Raw genomic sequence first — 14,058 nt, 5'->3', positions numbered from 1 at the left:
ACTGTTTTTCTAAGGCACTAGAAATGGTATTTGCACATATCCACCTTGACTGGTTTGGTTCACATAGCGCAAGTTATTTTTACTTTTATGTATAAACAACTATTCCAATTGACAGTTTAAGTATCTGTGCTATTCATCCTTTTGATTTATACCAACATAGTTAAAATGAAGTAAAGTCTCTGCAGAATGAAGGAAAATTTAAGCAGCCACCAAAATTAGAAATAAGCTCACAACTTTAGGAAAATGTATTTTAGGAGGCAGCAGCATAGCATGTTTTAAGGAATACCAGCATAGTTGAACATGTGTCTAAAATTAACCTTGAAACAGTATTTTAAAGCTACCTTAAGTGGTGAAACACAAATTTGCTGGTCAACAGAATAAAATAGCATCTTAATAGAACCACTTCAGTTGCTGCTGATTAAAATCATCCACGCAAACTCAATCTTCTTCTATGCTTCAGTGCAAGTGCAAGACAGAAAATACTGCATCTCAAGTGCCCCATACAAGCTCTAAGTGCTGCTGGAACAACCCCTTTTCAAAAGACACACAAAATGCACTTATACAATTCCTGGCAGTCACCACAACATAGTTAAGGACCCATTTGTGTATTTCCTGTTACGTTAAGCAGTTTTCCTGTTATTAAGCAGCAAAGATGTCTCCCCAGGGACATGCCTAGAACATTGCACACCATTGTTTCAGGAACAGCCTGAGTACAACCCGACAGGGCCCATGCGAAAACATCTTGCCAAGCTGAAAACAAAACAGAGAACAGGGCAGCACCCAGCGCTTTTGTTAGCCACAAGATATAATACGTCCACACCCTTTGAGAGTCCTTCCGCTGCTTGCTGACCGCACCTGGAAGTTAAGGGACTTCTCTTCCCAATGACTCTTCACCAAACTGCGCAACTAAAGATTACTTTAGCAAAGGCTGCCCGACAGGTACCAGTGCCCCCCTCAAGGAGTGATTCCTTGCCGTGCCTGCTGTAGAGACCAAGCAGTTGCTGTGGAGGAGGTTTAAAACATTCACCACATCATTCTTTGCATTTAATGTTCCCCCGAGTCTCTTCTGTTTAAGCTAACAAACAACTACAAAAATGGCACTTACATTTTTGCTTAATTGGGTGGTAGGCAGGGAGGGAGGGAGGGAAAGGAGACTACAGAAATTTTCTGGAGCTGATACCTCACATAACCATGGTGTTCACTGGAATATACCCATAACTTACTGCAAAGACCAAAACCCATATGTGAGGCTAAACCCTATGAAAGATCTCTAACTACAAACACCTCTACTTGTGCCACTAACAAATGCAGCAAGAAAAATATTCACTGCACATTACACATGCATCTTGTCTTCCTTGACCCGAAGTCCTAGCTGAGAGGTCCCTCTTGAGACACAGGAATACAGGTTTAATAGGATTAAGCTATTCATTTCATATTAGGACTTTTTTTAAGTGGCAGAATGTCTTAATTTGATAAGCAAGTTAAGCAGGCAGTAGATTGTATAGTAATATTTGTGGAAATAAGTGAGCCTTGATTTTATATGGGTTATACAAGTGGCCCATGCTTATGGCTAAGAAAAGCAAAGTTTTCTAGCATTCTGTTTTATTTGGAGTATAATAATTGGCAACTGGGCTTTATAAGTAAGTGCTGGAAACATTTCCAATATTTCTGTTTTACTACTTCAAATATTTGAAAAGGCTTAACACAAAGTCTATTCTTGTAATAAGTATAAACATTTTTTAATAATTTAAGTGCTTCTGATATTAGCAATATTCACACACAGATAAAAATGAAGGCTACCGAGAGTCTAAAAATATTATTAAAGAAGTGAAGTCATTAATGAGTACTTTTTGTAACACTTTCCCGACTTCTCTACTGAAGGACTGCTAGATCTCTTTAAGAAAAGGATGAGCTTTCATTAAAAGAATTTCACCACAGATGTTCCCAGCTGTCCTGTTTCCTGCCTAACTAGAAGTATTTCCATAACATCACATAAGAACTGTTTACACGAGCATCTTGAGGAAGAACCTTTACTTGCTATAAATGTATAAGCAGCATACTATCATGGCAAGAAATAGCAAAAATAAATTTAACCAGGAGTTGAACACAGGACCCAACGTTATTAGCGCCCTTGCTACAACCACTAGACATCAGTAAAGATGATACCAATGAAAGATTCATAAATAGCAACTGTAAAGAAACATCTCAGCCATATGCAAGCCAGGTTATTTAAGGTGGGTTATTCCTACATTTGTGTATCTGGACAACTAAATTGAATAGGGTTTTTTTTTTTTTTAAAAAGAAGATTTAAAGATGTAAATTATACTGCAGATGCATTCATTTTTCAAAAGATCAAATGCTATTTTCTTCTCCCTGTAGGATGGAGAACAGAAACAATACTTCATGACCAGGAAAAGATAATGGGGAAGAGCACTGTTGGTGGACATGGTTAGAAAGGTACTGTACTGATTATGCTAACTGTAATCTAAATAATCAATTAATAATTCTGCAGCACTAGTTTACCATATTATCATGATAAAAATAATCACTTAACCTCCTCTTAAAAATAAGTTTTAATTCAATCAAATCTTTCTGACAACACCACTACTCCATTGGACCACAGACAGCAGATACACCTAGAGAAGAACAAACAGGTACAGGTGAATTCAGCGAGCTAGCCAGCTTGACCAATGCAGCCTTCACTGAATTTTGTTCTGGGGGAAGACAAGCCAAGAGAGATGGGGTCTGCTTGCAAATAATTTTCCAAATAAGTTAGTTTTTGGTACGCTATTTAGTGAAACAGTCAAGAGCTGTTTGAAACACCAGCACTTTTCCTAAAGGCATCAAATCTATCAACTTTGGACCTAGGTTTCTCCTATGCGTCACGCCACTCGGGGATTAGAATTTTTTAAAATAATAAAACCAGTGGAGAGACACTGCTTCATTACACGACTCTAAATTAACAGCCAATCTATAAACAGAATTTGTCATCTCTTGCCATTGATTGCAATGAGAGTGGTGAGAGTGGTAAGTGTGGTCCCAATCTATTCAGTACTGCCTCCACAGTACTTAACATACAATTATATTTGATTAATTGCAAGAAACTTTTTTTGCCTTCCACCCCCTCCCATATCACAGTTTTCTGTGCCAACAAAGAAAGAAGAGTAACACAAAACAGTGAGCCAATTGGCTGCAAATACTCAAAACGTTGCATTCTAGCACTGAAATTTCATGGTATCATTTCCCTCAAAAAAGCTATTGCTTTATGCCTTAGAAAGTTCAAATTAAAGGACTGAATAGGCAGTAATGCTTGGCTTGCAGCATTCAGACAAATAATTTCTGCTATGGTAACAGATTCATTTGTACCAGCTGCAAAACTGGTAGAGGCAGCTTTTAAAAGTTTAAGTCCAGTTTTACCACACTGGAAATCCCCCGAATTTAAAAGCTATTCAGGTTTTTAAGTGTAATTGTAGCTGCCTGTCACTTTCAAACCCCAACCTACTTCACAGCAATAGAAGTTGCAGCCAGATCCTTTTCACCTATTAGACATACCAAGTGGGAGCAAATGCACAATTAGAATATGCAATGGTATTAGCAGAGATAATTTGCTAGGTCTTTTACATTTACTCTCCAATTAACTATTCTTCTATAAAGTTGAGCTTGAAGCAGCAATTCTATTTATCTCATGTTGACAAATACCTGAGGCATCCTTCACATATAATTAATCCGTTTAAGTGAAGGAATAAAAATCCAACATCACTCACTACAGTGGAGCCAGAATGCAAAAGCTGCCATGCATCTGCTTTTTACAGTGCTCTAGCTCTTCTTTCTCCGAAGATTTTTTGATCAAAGCTCCTCATTTACATTCATTTTCATGCTGTATTAAATATATGCACAGTTTAAGTGTTAACATCACATGTAAGTTATTGTTTTGACTTTGGCATGTTTTTTGTTGGTTTGTGGGGGTTTTTGCTGGCTTTTTTTGGTGTGTTGTTTCTTGTTTGGTTGGTTGTGGTGGTTTTCCTTTTTTTTTTTAGCAGCTCCTTTTGCTATCCAGGCTTCCTTTGAAAAGAACTAGTGTTGTCTTCATTTCATATCCATGATAAATGCATCAATTGGATGAGACTTGTATAGAGTACAAACTATACTTCCAAACTCCAAACCACAGAGCCCTACCCTCTGAAAATAAGAACCACCATTTAGCTACCACCTACATGCCTGCTGAAGCTATGACCTATTGAGATTGAAATCAAGCACATCAGGAAGGTCATTTAGTACCCAGTCTTGAACAGATGAAGCCAGGCACAAAGAGTCTCACTGACTTCAACAGGAACATGATTAAATCCAAAATCCCCCATGATGAATGGTTTCCAGCTGTTCAACTTCTTTTGCTCAGAATAGATAAGCTAGCTTTACTTCTGAATTTTTCCCTGGTAGGTGACACAAATATTTAACATACTCATCCTGTATCAAATCTCTCCAGCAGACTTATAGACTTAGAATACTTCGTAGGATTGAGCATATTGGGTATCTTTCTACAGTTCTATATTAAACCGTAGTGTTGGACATTAATCAGTAATTCAGTTATTCTTTCTTGGGGGGGAGGCATAATCAGTAATTCAGTTATTCTTTCTTGGGAGGGGGGAGGCGTGTGAACAGTTAAGCAACTCATGACACCTGAGGCTTTCAGAATCTTCCTTTAAGAGCACTGCTTTGTGTTGTGCAGAAGTAATTTCATAGTTCCCAGTGTGATCTGAAGCAGGATTTAGGGAGGAAATCGTATTGGAAAAGGATGTCATCTGCTCAAATAAACAGGCCTGTGATATTTGTCTGTTGCTAGCAAGGCAAAAAGGAAATTTTTAAAATTGGTATTGTTGTAATGACATCAGCTACCGTTTGTCCTCTGAGACACTTCTTATTCCCAAGGTAGTAAGAGAGTAACTAGGTTTAGTAAGCAATGGAAGTCACCAGAGACATAAGAGTACTAAGTACGGTTTGCTTAGGGGAAGAGGAGAAAGAGGAAGAGCAGCAAGAAGGGCTGGATGAAAGCATTTTGAGACAAAAGAGTTTACCACAAAAGCAACAGTACAGTTCAGTATACAAAGCTTGAAAAACTCTGAACAAAAGGCACAAGAGCTTTGACCTCCATTTGCTAAACTAGTTCCTTGTCTAGGATTTTATCTTTATGCAAGAGAAAACATAAGTAATTCAAAATGACTATTTTGAGTCATTCATAGAAGAACGTCTTTCTCTGGCAGTTTATACAGAATCATACAGAGAAGATGATTTACTCTGTCACACCACTGATGCATGAAGAGCGTAAGAGCACTTTAGTCACTCTTTGGTAAAAATCCTTAATGGTTTGATAAAGGAAGCAAATGGGACATTTCATCACTGAAAGACACAGGTTCATACTTAACTCGTATTTATCATGTTTATGCAGTTCTGAAGTGTTGACATTTTTGTTGCAATTACTTGCTACAAATAAGTTTTACAAGTCACAGGATAGGTAAATAAAGTATTTCCTGAAGCATTTCAGTGTTTTTGTTTTGCTGAAAAGACACTCATTATATACAGCTAATAATGCCTGTGTAGTATACTTCCAGTAGGTGAGAAAAATGACACTTCGATGTCTGCCTGCATTTAAAGGGAGAAGAAACTTGTGGATATGACGACCTTGAAGCAGTGTAGAACATACAGTGATGGAAGTTAGACACAAGGCAACAAGCTGAACGACCTTAAGAAACACTTAAAATTTTACAGCAAATTTCCTCTGGATTTATTCCATTCCTAGAAAAAAACTCCAATTTTATTTAGTTTCCCCTGAGTAGGCTATATACTTACGCTGCAACATTTCTGAACTACTGTTACTTTGACACATCCACACAGACAACATATAAGCAGTGAAACGTACTCCAGCCCAAGGATCCATTTCACTATAAATGCAATGACTAATCTAGACTAACTTTACACCAGCATAAACACCTGGATGTCCAGCCATACTACATACTGTGAAGAAACTGCGGCAGGCTGCTGCAAAATATCCTCAAGTCAGAATGAAAACCCAAGAGCGAGTTCCATCCTCTTTCTCCCAATAGTGCTAACATCCTAACTTCAACAATTTACTGCACCACAAACTGTCAGCCAGGACATGGTTACAGAAGAATCCAACTTGACCTGTGCTCTATACTACTTTAAAACTCTACATTTCAACTATTGCCCTAAGTACCTCAAGGATGCTCTACAGTCATACAAGGCGGTTGGTCTATGCTATTATGAAAGGGAGCAAAGGATGAAATCCGTAATACTGCTTATGAAAAGTGCAATCTAGACCAAAACTGGAACTGAATGTTGCTTACATAACACTCATACATATTCATATTCCTGCGTGGACCCTAAAATTCCTTTTTTCAATTACTCCCTCCCTTATTTGTTGATACAGTCCCTAGTGTATTCTATTTCTCAATGCTTGTGTGACCTTGGAAAGAAGCCACATGTCATTTTAATCCAATTAAACCACTACAAGAAAAGATACTCATACTGGCGCTGCAAGAACAAATACGGTTCCTCCCAGTATTTAACAAAAAAAAAAACCCCGAACCTTTTATGCTTGTGATATACATTGTCATTGCCTGATCTACTATTGCTGAGTTTTATGAACCTGAAATAATCACTAACAAGCTTTGATGCATTCCACGGTTTCTAAAACCACAGTATATATATACATACTTGCACTTTCCTCTACAGAATATGACCTGGTTTTCAGATGTCCTACTTTATTGGTATATTCAGCTCCAGCTAACCACTGGTCAGCTTTCTGCTAAGACAATGACTTCCTACAAGACACAGGGACAGCAAAGCAGAAGGAGGAGACAAGACAAAAACCCCTCTAAGCTTTCAGTGCTATACCATTAGCCTGTACATACTGCACACAGAGAAAACACACAGAAGGTCTATTCAGCACTTCTTATTTAGTAAAGTGCTGCTTAACTGAACACAGGGCTAGCAATCTATTTTACATACTGTATTTAACAGATGCATCCTGCAGGCAAGGTTATGCTTTCACATCCACTCAAATGAAACAAAACCACAAATGGATTCTTATTGTAAGATTCCCTTGATACATGCACTGACATCTATTTTTATTTTTCAAAATTATGCAAATTTCAGTAGAGGTTAATGAACATTTGGAAGATCAAATATTATCTCCCCCCCTTCTCTTTTAGGATTTTTGTCCCTGGAATACGTGCTATGTGGAAATTTCGCAACGTTAGCAACATCAGGGATGTAGGTATATGCACAAAGACTCCCTTATATAAGAACTTTTAGCATCAAGGCATTTTAATCCTAGCTTAAAGACACGCAAGCAAGCTGCAAACAGAAGCCTATATTATGTTTGGATAGTCAGCCTGTATTATGTTCATAACTGAATTTATCATCCAGGAGCAACTCAGAAACCAGATTTACTTTGCCAGGGATAAGTAATGACAAGGCAAGTGGTTTAAGCTGCTATGTGAAATGCCAGGACAGGAAGGAAAGCTGACTGGTAGAACTGAACTCCAAAAAATAAAAGCAAAGAGGGTGGTGTTCAAGAGAGAAAGGAAATGCCTGAGAGGAAGAGCTTCTGCAAAACTAGTTTATGTAGCTGCTTGCTCCTCCCTAAATAAAATGCAAGAAAATTACAAATAGTGCAGTGGAGAAAGACTTATGTAATATGCAGGCTGCCATAATTTTCTCTAGATGTCAAGTATCTTCGCTAAAAAACAAACAAACAACTGCCACCCCCTGCCAAAACAACACACATATGTCCTAGAACAAAGCTCAGCTTCCATAATCTTGTTCCCCTTCCAGATACTCGCTTTGCTTTACCTGCCAGTGAAGATGAAAATCAGGTCAGATGCAGCTAAGAATTTTGTGGTGTTTTTTTGTTTAGTTTTTTTTTTTCTTCGTTGCTTTGGGTTTTTTTTGCGGGGGGTGGGTGGGTGTTAAACACATTTGTGTTGAATGTCTCTAAAACTTCACACTTTTTAGGTTTGTATCAACACAAGTGAGCATAAAAGTTTGCTTGTCCTACTTGCACATAAGACATGTTTAACATGATGTGTATGGTAACAGATACCTACATGTAAGTATTCAAATATTTCTCACAGACAGCCGCATCAGGACAGCCTGTATTCATTCCACTTCCCTGTTTCCCCCCTGCACCCAGTCAAGGTATAGAAGACATAGCACTCCCAGCAGATAATCATTAAAATTATTAGATAAATATTTAATAGCACAGACTTCCTCATTCTATTTTTGGACTTGTGGGAGGAAAGAGCAAATTCCAATTTGCATTTCACAAAGAGAATAACCATCTTCCAAATGAGCCGCTCAGCACGGGTGCATGCACACACAGACTTCAAATATGAAACTACTTTGCTCAAAAGTCAGACTTCTCTATGAAATTCAAAAACTTCCATGCCCAATATGGTTTTTATTTGCTAAAAATAAGCTACTGTTGAAGTAAACAAGATATTCCCTCAATACACGCTCATATTAAAAAAAAAAACCCACCACAAACCTGCATGAAATATAACAGTGCTTTTCTTGTAGCCAGAAGGTAGACGAATGTTTCGGAGCAACCCCTTTGCTGTCAGCCGTACACGCATGTTGGATAAGGAAAACTTCGGGGACCATAACATGTCTTCAGTGCAATTGGAAGATAAACAAGCAAGAAATAGCCTCCATGTACTGTCATATACTATGTTTTTAAATCACTGCTGACAGAAGTGAGGCAATTCTTGCTAAAGAAAACAGGCTTGAAGAAATAATCAAGGCTCCGTTCCTTTGCTCGTATTCCTTATGCACAGACAAGCAAAAAATCAGTAAAAGCAGATATCCACAGCATAAATGCTGCTGGCAGCTTCTCCTCACCAGATGTTGGGGAAACAAAGCTTGTCCTCAGAATAAAACAAAAACCCCCCCAGCCTCTGAATTGCATCACAGTGTTGATGCTTAATCTGCTACGGGACTCCGTGGGGCTCGGCGCTAGAAAAGGAGAAAAGGGAGGAGGAAGATGAGGAGGGAGGAGGAAGTGGGTGGTCTCCCCAGCTGAATACATCTTCCAGCAATGTCACAGACCATGTAATTGTTCTTTGGAGGCTGTTAAGGAGATTATTTGAATATTTCTGCAGGCATATTTCAGCTCTCTTCTCCAAGAATCCTTTCAGGGTGCTTTTTTTTTTAAAAAAAAAACCAGTTTCTTTCAATTGACATGAATTTATCGAAACAGATTTATCAGCTAACATTTTCTACCAGAGTTTCTTTTGGCATTAAATACTACATCAACATTTAAAGTCTTAACAAATCCACAAACACATCTATTCTCCAAGAACAATTCAGTATTTGAGATCTGTTTAAGGGAAATACTATTTAGCTTGGCAGCACAACACTGCAGATGCTTCCATTTATCAGAAGAGGAGCAAGGAAGCAGGCATCAATTTCATATTAGAACAGATCTCTGCCAGCTGGGTTTTGAAGGCACCCAAACATTGCAGCGAACAAGCAGTGTTACAGGAGTTCCTTCAAAATATATGCTGTCTCCATATTTAATTAGCCCTCTTAAAAAAAAATTTTCTTCTTACTATTTAATAAGCCCAAAAGTTTTGCATATATCTTGGTCCCTTTCAGCTGCCACTAGCAAAAATAAAATGAAAAATACAGTTAGAAACTATAAGATAGAGGAGTACCTGTTTTACGGAGATTAGAAAATGTCACATTTTTCACCTACGACCACGACTACAAATACACGCTGCCAAGGCACTACAAGACTTGCACTGGCCACCGTCCTGTGTAAAGAGAAACATTTCGCTACTCTGCCTACAGCCAGTAGCTGCCTTGCCAGGCAGCCGCTGGAGCAGGGACCACCCACGTACCTCACAGCCAACGCAGGACACAAGACGGTAACAGTTCACACCTCCTTTTGGGTTGCTTGAAGAGCTGCCCTCCACAGCCTTTGTATCTTTTTAGAGACAACAAAGTTAGGTAACATTTCCATTGATCCTGCACTTCTACCATTTCACCAAACCACAGCTAATGCTCTCTAGCACCTATCCCTCTGACAGTTTTTCCAGGTCAGGAAACCATTAACACAACTTGCTCTGAAGCAGGTATAACCCAATGCAAACATGACGACACTGACAGCTCTCATCCCAGCGGTGCCTTACCTGTCTTCTCCTTACGACAAATCTATTATATTTTAATAGCATGCCTTACTCGCTCAAGACTCATAACATTTTAAATTCTCTAGTGGTTATTTACCACATCAGCTAGAATTAAAAAATAGCATTTTGTCGCTCTATCCTGGTCTCTGGGTATCTCTAACATCACACAACCGAGTGCAGTGACAATAAAGCAGCTCATTGTAAGTAGAGCAAAAGAGCCACAGCCCAGCATTGAGCCCATCAGACCTGTCAAGCCAACCTCCACAGCGTACTGCACAAGAATACTGTTGAATGTTTTATGATCATGTACCAAAATATTTATTTCCCAGCACAGTGATGTACCACCAACTCTGAAGTACTATAATACGTCTTTGGTCTGCACAAAACCATTCAAAATAAGTACAAAGACAGTAAATTAGCTTTTTTTGTTTGGTTCCCAGGGCAACCTCTGCACACAGCAGGGCATGCATGTCATTACTGCTATGAAATCCTCATCTATTCCTTCTAGTCTGAAGAGCTTTGGCACTAGCAATGTGTGTTCATCTATCTTTCCAACAGCCTGCAGATCCAGACACTTTCCTAATCCAACACCACTATCAAAGACATCGCCTCCTTTCTGTGCTGGAAGATTATTATGCCTGGAAACCGCACTCAGCAGTAAACCAGAAGGCTTGTTACAGCAAATTACAGTAGCCTTGTGTATTCAGCGTAGTTCATTAGCCCGTCTCTTCAAATATTAGATCAGTATTGTCAAATCCTCTCTTAACGAAGGCATCTTGAGATTTTGAGCAGGCCTACAGCTAGTCTTCAAACACCATTCAACACCCAGCCACACTAGGTTTTACCCTTCTGCCAGGGCACCCACAGAACTCCCATTTATTTTCATCCTGCCCTCCTCAGCTCCCCAAGGGAGGGACTGCTCCCTGAAGTAAGTGTTCTCTCCGCACCTGGATTTGATGCTCACCAAGATGGAAACAGTCCAATCAGGTTCAAAAAAAGCCCAACAAAAAACCCACACCCAAAAAACAACCCACCACCCCTCCCCATCCTTGCAATAGTGCCTGGGATAAGTGGTAAAGAACTTCTCATCAGCCTATAAAACCAAAAAAGTTGAAGTACCCCACTGAAACCATAACTTTCTTCCTAGAAGTAGGAACTAGAACAAATAATCTCTAGAGGGCAAGCGTGATGTAATGAACCAGTCTGGAGACTGAGGAAAGAATGAATCACCAGGCAAAGTATGAGCAGATAAAACCTCTATAGGGACATAAAAGCCCTTGTAGCAGAAGCCAAAACTCCTCTTACAGAGATACACAAATACTTTCACTGCCTCCTCTTTCCCACCCTTAGTTTGAGTAGAAATAGTCCATGAAGAAACAGACACATCATAGTATATTTAAAAAAAAAACCAAAACCACTTCCGATTTAAGCAAAATGCCTTTTTAGCCTCTGGAGTTGGAATTCTGCTAAACCCCACAAACCTAAACCAAGTCTGCTTTATGCAGAAGCAGACCTGACAGCACTAATAAAAAGCAAGAGATGCATGTCAGTCTCATGTAGCACCCAACACTCAGAGCTCTGACAGCAGCCAGCGAGAGGACTGCCCATCCCTGCCTAAATAGCTCCCAGGAGAGATTTAACTCACAGAATGTTCCTCCAATGTTACACCACGGTACACTCCGCTGTGGTGGCTGTGCATCTGCTAGCATTGTTTCCTCAGCTGGGGCAAACAGCACCTCCAAGTCTGCGCCTGTACTCCTACAACCACCTAACACCTGGTGCCAGCAGGGTACAAAGCCAGGAGGTAAACCATGGGATCCTAACAGCATGCCAGGAACTCGCACTGTCTACATTTCATGCATAACATGAAAATCACAGAGAGGTCTTTTTCTATCTTGACATCTGATGAGGGTGATGGAAAATAGCACCAGAAAACAGCAGAATAAAATAGGAAGTGATATATAGCCCAGAGGACAAAAGGACTGACAGATTTCATTTTTTATTCTATATGTATTTACTAGCACTTTACCACTGTCTTCCCTCCAAGTCCAAGGGCAAAATGAGTGATCAACATGGACAAAGGGGCTCTAGCCTGTTATGACCACGTAATTCAGTCTGGGTTGCTAAGTGCATCAATACCTGATGACACAATCAGATTGATGGTGGGGCTAGATCTATTTTAACCCCAGATTTAGCATATCTGCCACTCCCTGGGAACATTAGTAAGGTGACAAGAAAGGAGCAAAGGGCACTGGCATCAGTAGGCTCTTCAATTCAGCCTCGTGAGGCCAAGTCTGCAGTATCTGTATATGCTTCTGCTGTCTCTGTTCCTCTTTTCAAATCCAGCAATCATTAAGAAAGCCATCAGAGCACAGGAAGTGTCTCATGGCAAAGTACTCTAAACTAGAGGCTAGACCTTCAGATCTGAGAAGCCCACGTAGAGGACAACTGGCTATGTGTCATAACACAGCATGGGCAGCGCGGGGACAGATGGATTTTACTGGCATGCTTTAGTTCAGGAAGAACTGAGAGATGATTGCTTAGGCAAAGAGAGACATGAGAAGCAGGAGCCTAACTAATAGCCAAAGGGTCATTTGTGTCCTCATTTGCGTTTCTGGAAAATGACTGCCCCCTCTCCACTTTCTTATGACCACCTTGCTCTAGCCAGCGCTCCAGTATGAGAAGCTAACCTTCCTGCAGGCAACAACACCCACTGCCATGCCAAATACAGCCTGCAGCTTCAGGATTTATTTTCAGCTCCAATCCTCACCTGAAGAAAAAAAGCAAATCTCTTTCCGCCTCAGAGTAGGAACTAAAAATCGTAAATAATTTAGGTTTCTTTTAGTACACAGAAGCTTTTAACCATTATAAAGTCAGCAGCCCGTCAACCAGAAGGTGATGCTGCAGTGGATTTCCAGGCAAACAGCTACAAGAATCAGGTTGATTGTCTCTCACGCAACAGTGGTGGCATTTACATTGTCTGCACTCTTTCAGAATTGGGAACAGCAACAAAACACCACAAGAATAATTTCATTTTAACTTAAGGGAGCAGCAAGTTATTTTCCATGAGTAGGATGTTCCTTCCAAAATGGCATTTTTGTTAGATTGCCTCAGTGAAAATCCTACAGTGCTTCAAAGAAATACTGTTACTTGACAACAGTGAATAATGTCACTAATACTAGGACAACATGCCTTAAAATACGAAGTTTCAATGATCTAGCCAGATGTGTCAAAAAAACTAGCTACCTCTGTGCTAGGGACTTCTGCTGTTCAGTAACAGGCTACGTGTATACACAAGCCCTTGTGAGCTCAGGCCCCAAAGAACAGAGGAAAAATAAGAGTTTTCCTTAAGGCCACAGCTTACAGATCTATTAATTATTTATTCACGCAATACTTATTTATATGTACTGTGCAACTGTTCTTCATCTGTGGCCTCAGACCAACAATAACCAGTACCCAGACAGCCTCTACTGAAAAGCAACATTGCAAATAAAGACAATTGAGGCAAGTACGTCTCCTAAGACATGCTGGTGGTTTATCAACTCTGATTAAGGCTCCCGAGGTTCACAAAGCAAATTAAAGACAACTCACAACAGGTGTGTTTTGCTTCTCTCTGCAGGCTTTGTATGTTCTTCACAGCCCCAGGTGTGCAGACAAAAATGTAGATGTACATTCAGTTTACAAGCTGTTGAACCATCTTTGACACAAGATCCATGAGTTTCATGTCTCTGGGACAGTTCCATGGTCTTTCAAGTATTTATGTCAACTCTTCTCCCTAACAGGGGTCAATGACAGCAATATGGGTGGCTACTGTATCTGCTGAAAAATATCTTAAGAAATATGGGGAAAGAAA

The 14,058-nt window shown here is 39.7% G+C and overlaps 1 protein-coding gene across 4 annotated transcripts in view; it reads right to left on the bottom strand.

The window, feature by feature from the left end:
- MTUS1 (microtubule associated tumor suppressor 1) overlaps positions 1-14,058 on the bottom strand; it is a 92,481-nt gene that overhangs the window by 45,902 nt on the left and 32,521 nt on the right. The window contains exon 1 of one of the 4 annotated variants that reach the window (XM_009277399.2): positions 8,564-9,003. The exons of the other annotated variants lie outside the window; for them this stretch is intronic. Coding sequence (XP_009275674.1) covers positions 8,564-8,684 — 121 coding nt within the window. The 5' untranslated portion in view covers positions 8,685-9,003. Of the gene's footprint in view, positions 1-8,563; positions 9,004-14,058 lie in introns of those variants that run through there. 4 annotated transcript variants of the gene reach the window in all.

The sequence above is a fragment of the Aptenodytes forsteri genome, unplaced genomic scaffold (genome assembly GCF_000699145.1).
Source record: "Aptenodytes forsteri isolate BGI_AS27 unplaced genomic scaffold, ASM69914v1 Scaffold65, whole genome shotgun sequence".
NCBI lineage: Eukaryota > Metazoa > Chordata > Aves > Sphenisciformes > Spheniscidae > Aptenodytes > Aptenodytes forsteri.
The sequence above is the reverse complement of the archived record's forward strand: the minus strand, read 5'-3'. Positions and strand labels throughout refer to the sequence as shown.